Genomic DNA, 19,371 nt, shown 5'->3' with positions numbered 1-19,371 from the left:
AGCACGTACGTAATCTATGTGTGTTAGAATGTCGAGGCAGCTTTGCCCATAACTCATGTGTTTTACTGTGGTTGGTTTATGTGACAAGAGTTTTGATTCCTCCTGTTTTCACAGCACAGCATGAGCTGCTGAGTTTTCTATCCATTGACTACACTATATTAATAAGCCATAGTAAAATAGTTCTTCTTCTTCTTTAAGTACATGTACAGCATGCTCTCAATTGAAGCTTTGGAATCACCCAATTCTATCCCTCTCTAAACTATATTTCTTCCTATATAGCTGAGTACCTGTTCTTCAAAATTAGGGTTCCTCACTGACACTCCTCCATCTATATTCTTGGTTTTCTGAAAGCAGCCATTTCAAGGTCAAAGGGTATAATTAATGCCTCAACAAAAATTATCTTGGGAGATTAAAGTTAATGGCACAAACAAAAGACTATGTTGCTGGTGTATCAAGTGAGTATGCTGTGAGAAATCAGTTTGTCCTGCATGTTGTGCTCTTAAGAGGATGCTGAGTCTACTTAGCATGAGTTTAAGCTTCCTTGTTCTTCAAACATGCATGCTGGTTCAGAATCCCTCAGTGATCTGATGCAGTAAACTTACTCTTATCGATTAAGTATTTATTCACATATATACTTAGAATTTATATCTTATCAAAATGAGCTACAGATTCATACTTCTGTTTCTCCTCCTAATCTGTCAATGAGTTTTTGCTGAAAGGAGCAGCACATCATAAAGGTGATAGTATAAGAGAATGAGACAGATCTCACTTCAAAGCTACCAACTCCCATTACTTTTAGAAGTTGAGTCAAACTAAACACTGAGCCCAACACAAATGAAAAAGAGAATCCATATCACAAGTGTCTCACCATGTTGTGGGTCTAAGAATCAAATATAGTGGAAATGGAATGTACAGTGATGGTTCCTCCACCTTTAAGTTTCTGAAGCTTAGATCATGAGTGAGTGATGGATGGGAATGGTGTTCCAGCTTGATTGTCTTCTTCTTGCAATCTAGTACAATTGCTTCATGCCCTTTTGCTAGTGGAGGGAGGTGTCTGCTACATTTGTTGTATGAAACTTGAACCTAAAATCCATCTTTTTTAAGCTCAGTGTCTCTTTAAAAAAGCTTGCTTATAATGAATTTAATAGAGAAAGATTTTGCCTACTTTTTGTCCATTCTTCCAACTTGAACTTTACTTTTGAGGAGAAAGTGTGCTATGGTATTCTCTACTTATTTTCTAAATAGTGAAATGAGCAAACAAAGACAAGAAATGTTGCATTAAGAGAATCAAGACCTATTCAGAGGAAAGAGAATTAAGATAATAAAATATCCATTTGTGATATAGTCTGACTTTGTTTTATCTAATTAGCATTTTGCTTTGATTCTTTTAAGTTATTGTAATTTACTTTTTAATAAAACTAAATAGATGATATGATGGGCATAATTTTGATATTAAAATGTTATGTTTTATTAGAAGATATTTATAAAATTAATTATGCTAATTCTCTTTCAAATCATCCTAAGTTATTAGAAATTCATTAATGATGAATGGATCAAACTAGTCAAGATTAATGTATATTGAGTCAAATATCAATCTAACTCAAAAATTTCAGCCATTAGATTATGGGTTAGACTCAAATATATATATCATCTGACTCATTTGATATTTATTAATTTAAAATTATTTTTTATTTTTTTAATTTCTCTTCACACATAAATATCTTCATATATAAATTTACTGTTTCTTACAAAGCTTGAATGGGTGCCAACTTTGAATGCAACTGAGACTGACAAAGGATCCAAGAACAAAGAACTTGTGTGCCTGATTCAATTTACAACTGAAGTGTGGTAGATTAGTGGAAGTGAAGTTAGAGTGAAGAAAGAAGAAGAAGAAGAAGAAGAGGACCACACAATGGCATGTGCTCTCTCTGAAATCCTTCTTCCTTGTCATGATCATTTAAGAGATTGTTGCATTGAGTGCATGAAACATTAATTGTTTTCTGCTCATCGGTGGAGTGCTACTTATTACACAAACCTTCTCCACAGGCAGAATGAACATGCTGCCTGTCTTCTTGTCTTGTTGTAACACATCCATGTCCTCTCTCTCTCTCTCTAGAGCTGTGTGAAGTGAGATCTGCTTTGGGTCATTAATGGCTTCACAATTAATGTCGTTTACTATGTCGAATTTAATAACACAAGACTCAGAGTCGTAACATATGATATGACTCACTACTGCAGAAGAAGAGTAGCCATCTTATCAAAGCAAAAGTGCATTGCACTCTCATTTCACCCAAAACAGAGAGAGACAGAGAGAGAGAGGTTGCATAGATTTGCTTGCAATATTGTAGCTTGATTTAATAGCAGTTCTGCAAATAAGTTTGAACAAAGAAGAGAAGAAATGAAATGAGTGTCATGCATGCAGCATTCTTAGATTAATGCACTTCAACATAATCAAAGCTGCTTCTTTCACATGTCTTTCATGAAAACATTTAATGATGAACTTGACTTCATCAAAACCACATGTTACAACCTTCCTATTTCTTCATTAGGTGATTCTAAGCACTAAAACAAATCAAAAGGAGAAGAACAGCTCCAGATTCTTTTGTTATTTGAATAGACTACCATAAGCATTGGAAGATGTTTTTGATCAAAACAAAATGCTCTCCCCTATTTTTATTGCTCATGTAGATTCCCAAGCTAAGACCACAACTCATCCATGTTGTTCCTCTTATTATAATCATCAGTTCCCAACTCTTGAGTTTCTTATTTAGATCATTTCCCCCTAAGCATGAACAGATGCCTTATATTATACATCAAATACTATACAGAAGTGTCCCGTACACCATTAAATTAACAATGAATTAAGCAATGATGCCATTCAATTATATAGATATGATTCATTGTAAGATTGTTTTCTTTTATGATTAGGTGATGATAAAATAATGCAACTCTTTATCCATAAAATATGTCCATTACAAGTATATTTACATGATAACACTTCAATCACCTGTCTTTATATTGATCTCAAAGCCAAGTTAATCTTGTTGTGCTTTTAATTTGATGGCAATTGGATGGTGTTATGATCCTATGAATCCTCCATCTTCCCATAAAGTATAATTTGGAGTTGTTCTCTGCTGCTTTTCTCAATAAATTTACACAGATGTCAGACAAATCTTTCAATGAGACTCCATCAAAGCTGCAAGTAATATGGACAATAGTGATGAAATGTACAAGTAGACATCTCAAAGCTCAAAGGAGATCCATCCTCTCATTTTCATCTGTAAAAGGCACTGCTCCACCAGCTTTTCTTCCCAGCTGGAAAGAACAAAAGCAGATATCTCAGATCCTAATGGAACCCTCTCCCTGCGGCAGCATGTACAGAAAGTAATGTAGGGTGGATATGAATCTGTGTGAACTCATGAGCAAAGCCTGGGAAGTGATCTTGAACCACTCGAACCTGCTATTCTAGTCTTCATGGCCTTTGACATCTGCCTTTGCATCTTCCGGCACATCTTTTCCAGCTCCATCACCTTCCATTGCATTCCTTGCAACTGGGATTTCAGCTTCTCATGCTCTCTGGTCAAATCGAGCTTCTTCGCGTAAAGAGTGATCTGCTCATCATCATCATCACGGTCTGGATCATGTCCAGGCTTCCTCAACTGGTCGGTCCCTTTGAGCAGACTCCTGAGCTTGGTTTGCTGAGAGATGAGAGCTCGGACTGCTGTTCTCGATGGGAACTTGGTGTTCCTTGCGATGTGTTTGCAGGACTCTGATGACAGCTTCTCGTAGTTTATGGCACTACATATCTTCATCTTTTCCTCGTCTGATATCTGAGTATGAACCTGATTACACGATGAACAGAAAAAAGAGATGAAGCAATGAAGCATGAAACATTGCATATTCTTGGGAGTCAAATTGACGACCTGTACCTCGAGGTACAAGTCGATGGCTCGGTAGATCGCATCGTGGCAATCTCTTGCTTCATCTGGCAGAGCTGTGATCAGTGCCAAAAACTTCAGAGGCTTCAAAGAGGAATCTGGTGCTACTTCAGCCAAGTATGAATCCATTAAGCTTCCAGCTTGCTTCGATCGGTTTGCGGAATCTCTACCCCCGCTTCTGTGGAAAGATCTCAGGAACCTTAGGATTAGATTCACATCGTAGAGGCTGTTCATCCCTGCCGGGGCTGGAATTAGCAGATTGTCCAGTGTTGCTTGATCGAACTGGTTTCCTATCATGCTCTCCAACTTGGTTTGGCAGCATTTGCTAAGCTTCAGTGGAGATGAGACTCGGAGAAGACCAAACAAGATCTTGGAGGACACAGAGCTGCCGTCGAGGGAGTAGAGCAGGTCGATGATGACTTCAGCAACCTTCTTCTTGTCAGCTGCGGCACTGCGCACGCCAACATTCTTGAGGTAATGCATGAGGAACCTACCGATGGCAACATGATTCGCCTTCTCAACAGCCATCTTCCTTATGATCTCCTCGATCATGTCGGGATTCAGTACTACGAGTTCATCGAACCACCAAGTTCCTCGGTGGTTGCTGCTGTTCTTTGCGCTTGTAGTGCTTCCGGTGTCGCAGGAGAACCGGAAGGCTGAGGTTTCAGGGGAGGAGCCTGAGGGACTGGCGTCACTCACCGCCGTGATTCTCCCAACCAGAGAGCAGATCACTTTATCCAACATCCCTGAGGAAGACGCGACCGGAATGAGATCTTGGCACCGTTTCAGGCAGCTCATGATCTCAGGCCATGACCAGTAAGGGATTCCCTGGAGAGATTTCTTAGTCAGACTTAGCAGGTCGCCGGTCATCTCCATGAAGTGGGCGATGCAGTGCAGAAGACAGATGTTGCTGGGGCTCATCTGAGTTCTGCCATTGTTGTAGCAAAACCTTGTCATCAACTCAAATGCCTCTGCCCCGCCGGGCAAGCCATGGAGGGTCACTCTGAGGTTTCTTGTAGCTGAAGTGGCCAATGTTTTGCTGGTCAACTCCCTTAGTTTGCCGGAGAAGGATGAAAGCACTTCCTGTGAAAACAATGCTGTGAATTAAACCATGTATACTGATCTTGTGGAAGAAGGTGGCCATGGAACAAAGAAGGAAACAATGTCAGGATCATTCCCCGTAAGAACAGAAGCTTCTGAGATTAAATGCACAAGCATTAAATTCATAGAGCACAGGCAGCTCTAATGGAGAATGCAGAGTCCTTCAATAGGTCCATTGTTTAAAGAGGCACAGAAGGTGAGGTGTAACAGAAAGCATTAAATGGATACAATGAAGAGACGACATAAGAGAGCAGAATCATTCCCTCTTAAAGGCAAACTACTTCTCCTACAATAAAGACAAAACCTTTTCCTCATGACATAGAGGTGAAGATGAGTTAAGATACAAATGCATGAAAGCATTAAATACCAGCATGAAGACTCCATAAAGAGAGAGGAGGAAGAAGATGATTGGCTTGTGAATTTGGCAGTGATAGAAGAGAGACAAGAGGAGGGAATTTGATTAGATGAAACAGTGAAAACAGTTCGAAAAGCCACGACAAATACTTGAATGATTGAATAAAAGGTCAGGACAAAATGTGCTGCTTGAACATCAATCATCCGTGGTTATGAACTGGGAAAGAAGAAGGCTTACCTTGTCAACCAGGAAGATCTCTTCTCCATTGACGTCCACTTCGAGATCACAAGTCATTGCCACTGCTTACAGCGGGATCACCAACAGGCTTCAAGAAGAAGGGTTTGGGATGCTTGTGAGCAAACCAGCATGACAAGAAAGTCTGATTAAAGGAAAAGTATGACAAGAAAGGACTGTGATGATGAAGATGAGAAAAGAAGTGGAAGGCAGAAAGGAACACATGAAACCACCATGTGTTGAGCTGAATAAGAAGACAGAGAAGCAGAGCTACTCTAGCTGGTCAATGGAGAGGAAGAGGATGGAAAAGAGGGGTGGGAGGATAGAGTGTTTGATAAAGAGACAAACCAGCAGCAGCAGCTGGTGTTCATGCCCAAAGCTTTGTGCTCAAGATGCCACTGTTTCCTTGCTGCCTCTCTCTCTCTCTCTCTCTCCCCCCACTGCAAGTCCCTTAGCTACTGCTTCCTGCACACAAACGACACCTCAAGAAACATCTTTTCTTGCAGCTTGGAGTGCCAAGGTTTCCACATGTGAACTATGTGTGGCCAGATTAGCCCCATTTTCCGATTGGTATAATACTATCAGAGATGGATGAGGAAACAGTGGCAGGCACAGGAGAGGAGGAGACTGGGGACTGTGTACTATCATCACCATATGCAAGTTGGTACCTAATGCTGCAGCCAATATCTTTTGAGACCTTATGGTCCCAGATTGGCACCATCTTCCATGAATGAGATCATCAGATTCAGGCATTATGTGTCTCATGTGATTTCATTGAGAGGACCCTAAATGGGCCTTCATTTTGAGTAGATGTAGATATCCAAAAGCTTGATCTATTTGGTTGAAATGATGTCCAAACCAAGCTTAGGCTGGCCATGATTTAACCCCAACCTGAGTAAAGCTTTTGTAGAGGTGGGTGGAAGACAGTGACTGACATTTCCCTACTAACAGTTCTCTACATTGGTAGTGTTTTCAGAGATAGGACTATTGGGGCATTGGCCTAAGAATAGTCTGGTCAAAAGTAAATGCAATGATATGTAAAGATCAAGATGTAAATGGCTAGTGTTTGTATGATGCTCATTTACTAACCACAGCACCAACCCTATCACACTTTAAAGAAAGCTGTCAACTCATATTGATGTATCAACTTCCCAAAATTTCATGAAAGTTTTAGGACCCATCTTTTGAGAGCACAACTGCTACAAATTGACAAGCACTACATCTTCTGTAAGAATGGAAAAGATAACATAGAACACTACAGGATTTTTTTCTTTAGCTGCTGTTGATCTAGCCTCCAAAACTATCAATGATTAGAGCAGCAAAAAGGGATGGCAGCAGATTGGATTGGCACTGTAAAATATCCAATCCAATTAAGTCATTAACATATTCATTAATCAAATTTAGGACAGATACAAATAAGCATATCAATCTTATACAATAAGAGAAAGGTAGATGGAATCATAAGCCAGAGGCCAACTCTCACTTAGTTTTAGCAGAAAGTTTATGCAAACAATTGAATCATTTGACTTGAAGACCAAGAAGACTAGTCAATAATTATTAGCACATTATGAGCACATGATGCAGAGAAGATTCTACAATCAGTGTAGAACAAATATGTTCCTTCTTTTTCTCTTTAAAATCTTCATTTCTTCTTTTAGTTAGCTGTCTTTTTTCTTTCTCCTTGGATAATATTTATATAAGCTATGTTCTATTCTTGTGAAAAGGATTGGACCTAATAAATTTAAACATTACATTGCCACCACATTGTCTAAATCTATTGACATCTCTGTCAACAATGATGCATTGCCAACATGGAGATGAGAGGAAGCATGTGTTGACTATATCAGACCATGTGTCCCATACACAAGAAAATGAAGCTTTCATCAAGCACTCTTGCCACTTCTATCAGACACATAACACATGCAGGTGCCATGATTCCTTGGCTTGTTCTTTTCCAACTGGGAAGCTCTTCAGGTACACCTTGACTGACAGGAGAGCAGACTTGCCAACCCCATGAATCTGCCACAGCCAAAGTCAAATCCTGGCAGTGACATATATGGGCAACAAAGAATGGCATGCAGAGAGAAGAGATTACTTTCATGATTCTGATATATGAGAATTAAATTGTTGAACAATCTCACCATAGTGCTAAGGCTTTTTATTCATAGGGAAACAGACCATTGAAGTGAAAGAAAAAACAAAAGGTGGAAGGAGGACAAAGGAGCCCTTTCTGACTACCTCTGCCAAGTCCATTCCACCCCTTCTCATTCTAATACTATAGCAAGTGATAGGTAGATGGAATCATAAACCATAAGCCAACCCTCAGAACTGTGTCTTCTCAGAAAAGCTTATGCAGACAACTGTGTCATTTTTGTTTAGAGATCATTTGACTTCCAGACCAAGAACACATAGTCAGGCAATTATTAGCACATCATGAGCGCCTGTCGCGGAGAAGTTTCTGCAATCACATATTTTATGTGCAGAAGACATGTTAGCAGTCAAGAAATGCTGTCATATGATCAATGCATTGACTCAATGTTTTGGTAGGATCATTGCATTGAAAGAGTTTGACATGAAGATTGACAACCAATTCATGTACTCCGGAAAACAGCAATTAGTCCCTCGTTCTCATTTCCAATTCTCCGACAGAATTCGATTCTGCGTGCCATCAGTTGAAACTTTGGAGAAGAAGGGATGAGACTCAAATCCCTGACAGAACGTCACAAGGGACAGACTCATTCAGGTTCTACAAATCACCACAAAGCATGGCAGCAGAGCTCTCGGGTTCAGCAAGTAGAGCTCCTCGATGTTGGCATACAGACCCACCTTCCCGGCCATTGAATCGAACCCAGAGTGGCCTGCGAGCTCCTGGTAGTTGTCCAAAGGCTTGTGCACTCTCCCTGCAATCACTCTGCAGACCAGCAATGCTTTCTTGATGGAAGGATCGCCGTCGTCGTCGTCGTCGTATGTTTCGATAGTTTCGAATGCTCTACCACTAGTAGAGGTCGTAAACACCCCGATGCCTCCCTTCACTTCTTTCTTTGCAGAGAAGCCATGCCTGATGATCCGGCAAACGTTGCACTTCTCCGACGAGCAAAGGCTAGAGGAGCCATTCGTGCCAAGTGAACATGCCATCGTCGTGCCATGGAACCTCAGCAGCTCATTGCCGTCGGCCAGGCACCGAGGGTGCTTCTTCGCGAGTTTGCTCGCTTTGTTCTTCACTAGTTCTCTGTACTCCTCGAATCGGGAGAGAGTTTTCTGCATGTTATGCACCTTTAGGACCCGCTCGATTCGGATGCAGCTGCTCTCGGGTTTCAACCAGCTTGCTCTGCAGATGATTTCAACTATCTTTCTCGAGGAATCTCCTTCCACAAGTTCGGTCACTACAGATAAGAAAGACACAACACATTAGTTCAGTCATTGAAGAAACTGCAAGCACATCAACACATTGAAAGCAGATCTTATTATGGTGACTATATAAACTTGTTGATAATGAATGCTTAGTTTCTGATTTCTTCGCACAAAGACAGTTTACTTTCACAGGAGAAAGAAAGATAACTTATTGAAGGTCTGAAATGGCTAACTGGTCCCTGAAAAGAGGAACCATTTGCAGAATTCACCTGCAATGAGTAAAAGTGGAAGCACATTTGATTCCAAAGCAACTTTATGCATAGCTTTTTCCCTTGCAAATGATGACTAATTTGACTCTCTAACATGAACTGATAATGAAAATTCTACTACATGAAAGAACTGAGCTGACAATGATAGGAAAGCAAAACCAGGTACTGATGCATCAACCTGCAAAGATTAGTAGACCAAGAAACCATCATGAACTGCATTATCTAAATCAGCAAAGGTAGAACATAGCTCGAGTTTCAGACCCGTGTTCCACACCTGCATGCTTGGATAGGTGGTGAGATTCCAAGGCTTCCTGCTTCCCGAATTGCTCCCCGCATTTGTGGCAGGTCACAGCAGCAGAGTGTCTCTTTGTTTGTGAATCTGCTTCATGAGAAAATTTAGGTGTTGAAGCAGCATGGTGGACTGCAACACCTCCGTTACCAAGCACAGAACTAGAAAGAGATGAACCCACAATGCCATGGCCATCTCTGCCACCCAACAGGGTGGGAGGTTTCCTTGGAGGTGTGTTGTTGGCTCCCCTGTGCGAAGGATTGCTTTGAAGGGGAGTCCCCGGCCTGAGGGTGCCCACATAGGCCTCACCATCAGGACAGCCTCCAAACCCGGTGATCCTCAACTCACACCTGGAGTTGCTAAGGATCACCTCATGGGTGATCGGGTTGAGGAACTCACTGCTCCCGATGGACCTCGGGCTGCAGCTCGGTGGCCTCTCGAGGTGTCTCTTGCTCCCATGGATGACATCTTTGAGGTTGGCAATGGATCGGGAGCAGCCAGACCTCCCTGGCCTCCTCGTCAAGATGGCGCCCAGATGCCCTCTGGCCTTTGGATCATGCACATCTGATGGCTCGGTCTTGCAGTGGAGAGACTTCTTGAGAGCAAACCAGACGGTCGGCATCCTCTCCTCTGCCCTGCTTTCTTTCTTCTGCTTCGGTGCTCCACAGCTTCTCTCTGTCATGTCTCTGCTTCCCTTCCTATCTGAGGAGGAACAATAACAACACTTCATGAATGCTATCCATCTCAGAGAAAATAGAAACCCAGCCTCTCTTGTCTACCTTGGAAACCCCATGGTTGGTGAGGAAGCATTCAAATCTCTGCGACACCACAACAACCATGCTAAAGCTTCAGAACGGAAGAAGAAAGCAACAACAACTGTACCTTCTTCTACAGCAGGGAGACCAAGAACAGCTTTAACAAACAGGGATTGAACTCATGGAATCTATGGCTCTTAGAGCGATGATGGCCCAACTGGAGTGCGTTGTTGGCATCCACAAGTGGCGATTCGACATGGATCTACACCACACACACACACACACACTAGAGAAGAGACAAAAGGAGAGAGTACAAGAGAAAGGAACTGCCGCAGTCACAGCCATACAAGCGCGCAAAACAGCGGAAGGTTATCGAGTCTTCATGCGAGCTTTGGGGAGATTTAGTTGAGTGAATCTAAGCAAGATTTTTCTTTTCTTGGCATGCCACGTGGCAAATGCCAATTAGCCATAATTTTTCCTCATCTCTACACCTCATAGAAAAATGAGACATTTAATTAGCATTAAATGAGGCACAGACACATTGAGGTGAGCGACCTCAGAGTGATCAATGTGGCTTTGTCCTTTCTGTGCCTCATGGGAGTGCACAAAGGAGAAATAATATGTTTGATGGACCCAAGTAGCTCCCAGGTTGATCCAAGCTGCACCAAATGTAGTAATCTCCAAATTTTGGTGCACTCAAAATGACCTAACCATGAAATTTGGAGACTCATCTGCATTGTTCAAGAGTTTTTTTTACCCCTTATAATGATTTGATGATTGTATAATCATTTAACTTAATTTAAGTATTTTTAAGATAATAATTATAAATTTATCATATTAATTAATCAATGGTAAAAGTTCAAAGACTCTATTTAACATTATGCATATATATGCATGATGAGATGTTTTAGGTCATATGATCTTAATATTATTAAGTTAATAGATTAGCCTTAAATGGTCATAAAGTTAGCTCTATTGGGAGATAGGAACTATGGAAACTTGACTGGCTTGTTAATGATAGGGGGATCAAAGTCAAATTTGAGTTGGACAAGACACAGTAAATAGCCATTGATTTCAATTGACTTTGATGATTCCAAAAAATTAACTCAGTGTTGAAATTTTTGGGAGTAGAGCTTTTTGTTGGTACCAATTTCTTAACACTGTATTACAAATCACCAAATATATGATCTGTAAATTTTGATCAATGAAGTTGAGAGAATTTTTATTAATTTTTAATATTAAAAAAAAAATACAAATTTAAGTGTTTTTAATTTTTTGGGATAAAAAGTGACTTGTATTTTAAGTTTTGTTTAAGCAACCTAAATAGTTGATTATGTTACAGTTGTCCTATAATGAAGGTTTATCAAGTAAAGTACATTATAGAAAATAAATTTATGGTTAATCTATAATTAATTATATGAATGGATAGAATAATTTAGGACTAATTACATATTTCTTGTAATTAGTTACCTATTTCGATCCCTATATTTTTTTAAAAATTATATTAAGATCTCCTATACGTATAAAAGTATAATATTTAATCTCGATTCTTCTTATATAATTGATTTTGCTAACAAAAATACTGTAGTGTTTATCACTGTGTGCTGACTTTACCTCATTTTGATTTATCTACAATATTTCTGTTAGCAAAATCAACGATGTGAGGAGAATTAATATTAAATATTTTATTTTTATAAATATAAGAATCATAATGTAACTTTTAGAATTGTAATGTTAAATATAGCTAATTATATATAGTAATCTATAATTAGCCTAATAATTTAAGTAAAAAAATTTAATATTATATTTTAGTTGATCATGTACTTATCTCTCTAAGTTTGTAGAGAGAGAGAAGTCCCCACACAAATGATTGTTTTACAGCCATTCATGCTTATTCAATCCAATGGTTGTAGAGTTGATCTAAACACTAGGCACAAATCTTAAAGAACTAGCGGGGTGCGGACCCAGATCCGACCCTGAACCCGCAAAAGGATACAACTCGAGCGCAAGGGTGGCAAAGCAATCCCTATATTCTTCTCGGCATCCCTCTTCGGCCAGTCCAAGCGCCGCGATTCACACCGGCGATGGCCTTCAGATCGAGGGAGATATACAACAAAATAGCGCGCAAGGTAGGGGGCTCGGTGCCTCCGGACGTGATGGATTCGGTGAAGAAGCTCGTCCCCAACAACAAGCTCGTGATGGGGCGGGCCAAGCGCGGGATCTTCGCCGGCCGCCACATCCAGTTCGGGAACAAGGTCAGCGAGGACGGCGGCAACAAGTAAGTAAACCTTCTCGATCCGGCCTCCTTTATTCTCCTGGTTCTTCGATATTTCGATGTTCTTGATTCTTCATTTTGCTCTATTTGGTTGGAACTCTGTTGAAATTTTGTTCTTTTAATGTGGAATCGGACTACGGAGGCAGGGATATGGAACGATCTGTATTCTTCACTAAGAAAACAAAGACAACATTGTATTCCCTACGTTGTACTTAAACTTCACCTGAACCTGAGAAGAACATTTTCCCCCTTTCTCTCGAAAAGGTTATAATTTTATACAACTAGAAATAGGATTCAACAAATAGTTCACCTCTACTCGAAATTTTGTACTTTGTTCTAACATCTTATTAGTTTCTTCTTGTAATTATGCTCAGAAACCAACGCGAATTGTATAGGGTGCATAGGGTGTTATCTCTTACCTTTTGTTGCACTTTTCCCTGACTGACAATGGCTTAAGATGTGAAATACGTTCTTGAGCACATGGATGAACTCATTTTTTATGTTAAAATTGGGTCAAGATAAGGTCCGGGCCGAAGTGCTTGTTATGTAAATTATGTGATTTCTGTTCCACATTCTTTTGTTTCGTGTCATTGTTTCTTGACAAGAGTTCTGAACTCAATTGGTATGAATAAGCCGAGGTAGTTACTTTCTACATCCAGCATTATTATAAACTGTGTTGACCATAAAAAATTATGGAGAAATACTAGGTAAGTATACATCTTTTTTTCTTTCTCTCTTTAATAATTGTCGATCATATATCTTGTTCATTGCTCTATTACCGGTCAGTTTGGAAGATGAGATTTTCTTCTTATTTAAAGATAATGGGATCCTCAAATATAATTTCATTGGACAGATGATCATGGTATATTTCCTAGAAGATGTTTTTCTCTGTAATTACTCCCCCCATTATTGCTTGGTCATTCAAATCAAAATCTGGCCACTTGAGATTTTAAAATATGTGACAATTGCTCATAGCTTTAAAGTAGAGAGAAACGTTTAAGCATAACAGTTGATTGTCCTTAAGATAGAATACAAAACTTTATAACTAAATTGTGTGGCCAATCTGATTTTGCTTCAGCCTTATTATAAATTTGGTTAGTAATAGCCAGAATCAATCAAATTTTATCAGACCCAGTTGGTTTTGGCTGTTATAGCGTATTTGTCAACCACAAAATAAGAAAAAAAGGAGAGGAGGAGGTGACAGACATGGGAAGGGAAAGGAAAAAAAACATAGAGAAAAGGTGACACCTGACTTTATATGTGAATTGTATGAGAGATTGTTTTTCTGTCACATCGACCATCCAGCAGCCACTATCACATTCACTGCAGTTGCTGCTGCAGAGTTGCTTGTCAACTATTGTTTTAGATAAACAAGGGGAGATGGAAGGCGAGGACAGAGTAGCTTTTGGCCTTTTAAGATAATAGAGATGGATAAAAGAAGGTCATGAAATAGCCACAATGGGGTCCATTACTCATCATGTATATTTACTCTAACAATATCTTTCTATGATATGAGTCCATTATTTTTTGTTACTATCCTGTATATTGTTTTCACCTTATGGTATATGAAAGTAAAAGAATTAGCATTTTTTTCCTTAAATTCGTTCGTTTTTGTAATGATTTTGTTTATATTTGTTTAGTTTTTAAAATCATTTTTCTTGGTGATCTCAATTTCCACACCCAATCTAACCAATCCCATTTTCTCAATTGTATTGCTCCTATCTGATCCCAACTTCTGTGCAGATAATACAAGACCTTGCTTTATATTAATAGGTATTTTTCCATAACAAATCAATGGTGGAAATGGAAGTAACTTACTCAAAACAGCTAGGATACTTGGGTTATTGTTATTTTCATTTTTGTGTTTTAATCTTGAGTTTCAGATTTACATTTACCTGAATTCTTTAAACATATAAGAAACTATAATATATTATCTTATGTGGTTATGAAAGTTGGAAATTCCAATGATAGAGTTAACACATTTGCTTGAAATCTGGGAGTGATAGCCCTTTTTTTTTTGTAATCACTGTCTAGGATTTATTGGTCTAGAAGTGTTTATATTGGTGATCACAGTCATCATGAGTCGTAATTAGGCTTACTACCAAATTGTTGCCTATGAAAGGGTGGTCTTTGGTTGGGATTGTTCTGAATGTTGTATTCTACTTGGTGGGATCTTGGACTGTCGTTTTCCATTCTGTCCATTTCTGCTTTATGCATCTATTTGTAGTTTTGTTCTCTGATGAAATGTTACTATCTTTCAATGATCATTAGAAAAAAGGATGAGCAATCAAAGCATCTTTAGTAGTTAATTGGATTATTCTTGATCCATTTTAAATATAATTATGTCAAATATGCAATGATGTTTACACCACCGTTTTCTTAGCATGAGTTTCAACTCTGTAAATTTTCTTTCTGATTTAACTATGGAAATATGAAGCTGAAGTATAACCTCATACATCTTTCTATGGAAATTTAGAAGGATGGATCAGTTCCGGTCTAGTGTATTTAATGCTTTTCTTAGTGCTTCTTTACCTAAATGGAATATGGTAGGTTGTGGAATGCTTAGCAAAAAATAAATCGAAAATGACTGAATTATAGTAGATTTATCTATCTTGTCTGGTAGGACAGCTATCCAAGCACGAGCTCCAGTTTTGAGATATAAAGAAAATCTATGAAAGAGCTGCTGTTGTTCAAGTGTCCTAACTGGCTTTACCATTGTCTTCCTTTATTTTGAGAGATAATCTTGAATGGCTTTTAATGGCTATGAAATTTAAAATGAGAATAGCTTAAAACTTTGCTGGGAGAGTGTGTACTGGTCATTCTTGGCATGATCCAATCTCTCCCTGTTTTTTTTTTCAGTTTACTTAACCCTGGTGTACTTCTCAGTCTTAATTTAGCTTCAGCATCCCTTGAAAGTGGAGTCCACATGTGACATGAAGCATAAATGACAACAACACATGCATACGCTGAGTGATGACAAAGCTTAATACAAATCAACAGGGACTCTTTTGTTTGGACAACACTTTGATTTCCGCTAACCATGTTTCAACAGCAAAATGAACAGAAGATAAATGGGAAATCTTTAATCAGGCAAAGAACATAAACCCCCTAGTGAGCCACATTTCCAGAAGATGAAGGTGAAAGATGCTTCATTTCTTTCTTGACTTGATTGTCTCAGGTCATTTGCAATTTGTATTGTTGTTATCTTTGAGTTGGATAGGGTTCCAATAAACATTAATATGATGGACCATTACTTCATGTCACTGATATAAGAATTAGAATTATGTCATCTGTACAGAATGTGTTCCTAAGTCATAGGAGCTTAGATCTGATGTAAAAATGTTGTGGTACAGGTCTAGAAGGACATGGAAGCCAAATGTGCAGGAGAAGCGGCTTTTCAGCTACATCCATGATCGACACATTCGAGTGAAAGTCACCACTCATGCTCTCCGATGCATTGACAAAGCTGGTGGGATCGACGAGTATCTTCTGAAGACACCCTACCATAAAATGGGGACAGAGTTAGGCTTGGTCTGGAAAGCCAGGATTGAGAAAATGTACGAACAGCTTGGAAAAATGGAAGTGGGTTTCTTCTCTCCTGAAGAGGAGGCCAAGATTGAAAAGGGGTTTGAAGAGATAGCAGCTGCCAAGAAAGAGTTTCAAAGAGAAGCTCGCAAAGCTATGGCGAAGCAGAGGCAGATGGAAGGTGGTGGAGCCTAGGGTGGTCAGACACCACATGCTCCAGAAATTTGGGAAGGAACTACTGAAGATGCAAGGCAAGATGAGCATGAGAATTTCTAGAGAATCAATTAATCAATATTGTTTGCTCTTTCTATTTGTTGAACAAATAGGAGCTTTCAGTTATTCTGATGAATGCTTTATGTAGGTCCTGTCAGGAACAGAGTCCCTAGAAAGGAACGTTGTAATGTTTTTTGTGCCAGGATCAACCATGTTCTTCCAATTTGTACTTTGCTGTTATTATGCAGCTGATTGCATATATGAACATTTTACACCACCACATTGGCAGGTTTGCCATCATGCGTTTTAGCTGAATGAAGGTTCATACAGACTTGTACGACATGTTTCATCTTTCTTTTCTCCATATATTAAGTTGCTTGACCAATCTAACAGAAGGATGTCTGCCTTAAAAGTTAAGCATATTGATTCTTATGGCAGTAATTTGGCTAATTATTGAGCAAAGTGGATGATGTATTTGTCTATTTTCATAAGCTTTTTATGCATGACTTGCGGTTGGAAAAAGCACGGCTCGTTCAACCCATTTCTTAGAGGCTCGTTTCCCGTATAGGTGGTTCGAGGACGATTCCCATACCGAGCGCCCGTTTCCCTTTACGACATAAGTATCGGTCGTTCCTCCGACCCAAGCAATTCGACGATTCCCATAAAACCCTAATCACATCGAATTCCTCCTCGCACGAGAGGTATTATGGGGTTGCTGTCCTGGTGGAAGGGCAAGGGAGCGCAGCCCCCTCGTTCGTCGGCAGCGAAGGGCGACTACGAGAAGAAGCCCGGGGCGGTGGTCCAGGAGGTCCCCGGGATGCACGGGGCGGTGGAGGTACGGAGGCCTGCGGACGTCACGGTTTTCGAGTTCGGCTCGGTGGCGGCTTCGGGCGATAGGATGACGCTCGCCGGATTCTGCCCCGTCTCGGACGAGCTCGAGCCGTGCCGGTGGGAGATCATCCCGGCCGCCGGGTCCGATGCCCCGCAGTTCCGCATAGTCTTCTAGCTGATTGGTATTTCCGGGAAACAACCTCCTCATTAATGTATCGTTTTATGTCGCGTAGAAAAGCTTGGATTTTTGGTTGCTACAGCTCTTTGCTTTATCAAATTTGATGTCTTGATTCTCGTGAGCCTTTGGACGTTGTGGACTTGTGGTTTTCTGCTCTTAAAATCTTTATTATGGGTATACATTTCCTTCTTTAATGATTGTTGTTTTTTCAGTGAATTTGATGTCTACTTTATGCATCCAATCTAAAAACAACTCTATTCTTATTAGGCTAATCTCCTTACCTCATAAGAACTGATAAGTGCCAAAATCCAGCCTACAAATGATAATTAGAAACAGTGTCTTGGTTAGTAAATGAATCATCGTCTCCTCCTTAAGAGGTTCGATGCCCGAGTCTCGTGGACGTGGCTCCACAACGGTCTGACATAGCTCAATTCTGCAAGGAGACCCCCTTCCCTTTCTCATTGTTTCTTTTCAATGAAGAAGCCATTCGATTAATAAGATACCATGACAAATGTTGCGAAAGTTTGTTGATTTGGTGACATTTGATAAATAATTGAGTTAACATATTGAATTATGTTGGTTTGGTAAATTTCGGAATCACATTGAAATTTATTTGGTTTGTAATGATATCTAGATTGTGGTATTGTTTGCTTATTGGTTTTCTAGAGAAGAAACAGATAGTAGCTTGTCTTACGGGAACTATCGGTTTAGGTAGAGCAATTCCTGCACCACTGCGGTTCTATTTGATTGAACATATTTTAGTTGTTAAGTATTTTATAAGGCAGGCTGTTGTGTGTTTTTGGAGATGAAATTATGTCAACATTATCAGGAAATTTCTGTAGGGTATTGTCTGGAATTGAGCTTATAGTTTCACATGCATATAAATTGAACTTCATTAGTTGTATTGTTGATAATTCTCTTTGGTGATTTCCCATATATGTTGCCAAAGTTTGTTGATTTGGTGACATTTGATAAATAATTGAGTTAACATATTGAATTATGTTGGTTTGGTAAATTTCGGAATCACATTGAAATTTATTTGGTTTGTAATGATGTCTAGATTGTGGTATTGTTTGCTTGCTGGTTTTCTAGAGAAGAAACAGATAGTAGCTTCAATTTAGGTAGAGCAATTCCTGCGCCATTGTGGTTCTATTTGATTGAACATATTTTAGTTGTTAAGTATTTTATAAGGCAGGCTGTTGTGTGTTTTTGGAGATGAAATTATGTCAACATTATCAGGAAATATCTGTAGGGTATTATCTGGAATTGAGCTTGTAGTTTCACATGCATATGAAACGAACTTCATTAGTTGTATTGTTGATAATGATTTCCCATATATGTGCTTTTTGGGTGACAGGTGCAATCTTGGAAGTCCACCAGATGATACCACTATGTTTGTGAGCATTACAGACTTTTTGAAACATCAAAGTGACGTATTGGAGTTTCTGATTTTGCTGGCGAACCTTATATTTTAGTATGTAACCATTAGCTATCAAGACTATTTTCAGCTGGGTAAGGTTTAAAGAACTGTTGTCATTCATTTGTATTATACAAATAGTATTACATGGTTGTTTTGTTTTATGTTCTTTAGGCCGTATCGCCACTCTAGTAGTTTCGTGCTTCTATCACTAATCTAGCATTCAAATAAAGATCACAACTGATCTGTTGGTGTAATATGTCAAACTCTTCAAGGAAGATGACCCAAAAAGCTGTATTGAGACAAAAATGTAAGTCATGGATGTCCTATAAGTCAATCATGTAAGTGATAATATTTTCTCGAATCATAAATATTTTGACATAAAAGAGATGGGTTATTACAATTAAAATCTTTATCTTCCTCAAATTTTTTATATTTTTTTTCATTTAATGCATCAAAGTGAACAAGAGGTAAGATTGGATCTTCCTTCTTTTCTCTCATCACCTCCAAACACTAAGTAGCTTCTCTTATATGGAAAAAAATCAAGATAATTGCCAATGGGTTTAAAGATTTGGAAATGAGACTATTAACTGGAATCTCAAATCAATCCGATACTTGACCCAAAACCAAGTAGAAATGT

General features: G+C 39.2%; 4 protein-coding genes across 6 annotated transcripts; 2 read left to right on the top strand and 2 right to left on the bottom strand.

Moving 5' to 3' along the window:
- Positions 1 to 3,107: 3,107 nt before the first annotated feature.
- Positions 3,108 to 6,223, bottom strand: LOC103978539 (BTB/POZ domain-containing protein At3g22104-like). 2 transcript variants are annotated; one of them, XM_018824573.2, is made up of 4 exons: positions 5,977 to 6,223; positions 5,632 to 5,719; positions 3,930 to 5,021; positions 3,274 to 3,842 (listed from the first exon to the last, which is right to left on the bottom strand). In XM_018824573.2, exons 2-4 carry the CDS (start codon positions 5,686 to 5,688, stop codon positions 3,417 to 3,419), a joined length of 1,575 nt encoding a protein of 524 aa, XP_018680118.2. In that variant the 5' UTR covers positions 5,689 to 5,719; positions 5,977 to 6,223; the 3' UTR covers positions 3,274 to 3,416. The 2 variants fall into 2 exon arrangements, with proteins under 2 accessions (XP_064958343.1, XP_018680118.2); XM_065102271.1 differs by having other exon boundaries at positions 3,108 to 3,842; positions 5,632 to 6,223.
- A 1,932-nt stretch (positions 6,224 to 8,155) lies between these two features.
- LOC135610667 (uncharacterized) lies at positions 8,156 to 10,614 on the bottom strand. Of its 2 annotated transcripts, none has more exons than XM_065105461.1 (3): positions 10,420 to 10,614; positions 9,523 to 10,239; positions 8,156 to 9,011 (listed from the first exon to the last, which is right to left on the bottom strand). In XM_065105461.1, the coding sequence occupies exons 2-3, from the start codon at positions 10,217 to 10,219 to the stop codon at positions 8,368 to 8,370; spliced, it is 1,341 nt and encodes a 446-aa protein (XP_064961533.1). In that variant the 5' UTR covers positions 10,220 to 10,239; positions 10,420 to 10,614; the 3' UTR covers positions 8,156 to 8,367. The 2 variants fall into 2 exon arrangements, with proteins under 2 accessions (XP_064961533.1, XP_064961532.1); XM_065105460.1 differs by having other exon boundaries at positions 10,317 to 10,613.
- A 1,702-nt stretch (positions 10,615 to 12,316) lies between these two features.
- On the top strand, positions 12,317 to 16,605 carry LOC135582527 (uncharacterized). The gene is made up of 2 exons (XM_065105462.1): positions 12,317 to 12,570; positions 15,921 to 16,605. Exons 1-2 carry the CDS (start codon positions 12,377 to 12,379, stop codon positions 16,285 to 16,287), a joined length of 561 nt encoding a protein of 186 aa, XP_064961534.1. The 5' UTR covers positions 12,317 to 12,376; the 3' UTR covers positions 16,288 to 16,605.
- A 339-nt stretch (positions 16,606 to 16,944) lies between these two features.
- Positions 16,945 to 18,895, top strand: LOC103978584 (uncharacterized). The gene is made up of 2 exons (XM_009394428.3): positions 16,945 to 17,318; positions 18,672 to 18,895. The coding sequence occupies exon 1, from the start codon at positions 17,012 to 17,014 to the stop codon at positions 17,309 to 17,311; it is 300 nt and encodes a 99-aa protein (XP_009392703.2). The 5' UTR covers positions 16,945 to 17,011; the 3' UTR covers positions 17,312 to 17,318; positions 18,672 to 18,895.
- Positions 18,896 to 19,371: the final 476 nt, after the last annotated feature.

This window comes from Musa acuminata, chromosome BXJ2-4, assembly GCF_036884655.1.
Source record: "Musa acuminata AAA Group cultivar baxijiao chromosome BXJ2-4, Cavendish_Baxijiao_AAA, whole genome shotgun sequence".
NCBI lineage: Eukaryota > Viridiplantae > Streptophyta > Magnoliopsida > Zingiberales > Musaceae > Musa > Musa acuminata.
This window is presented reverse-complemented; position numbering and strand designations above follow the sequence as displayed.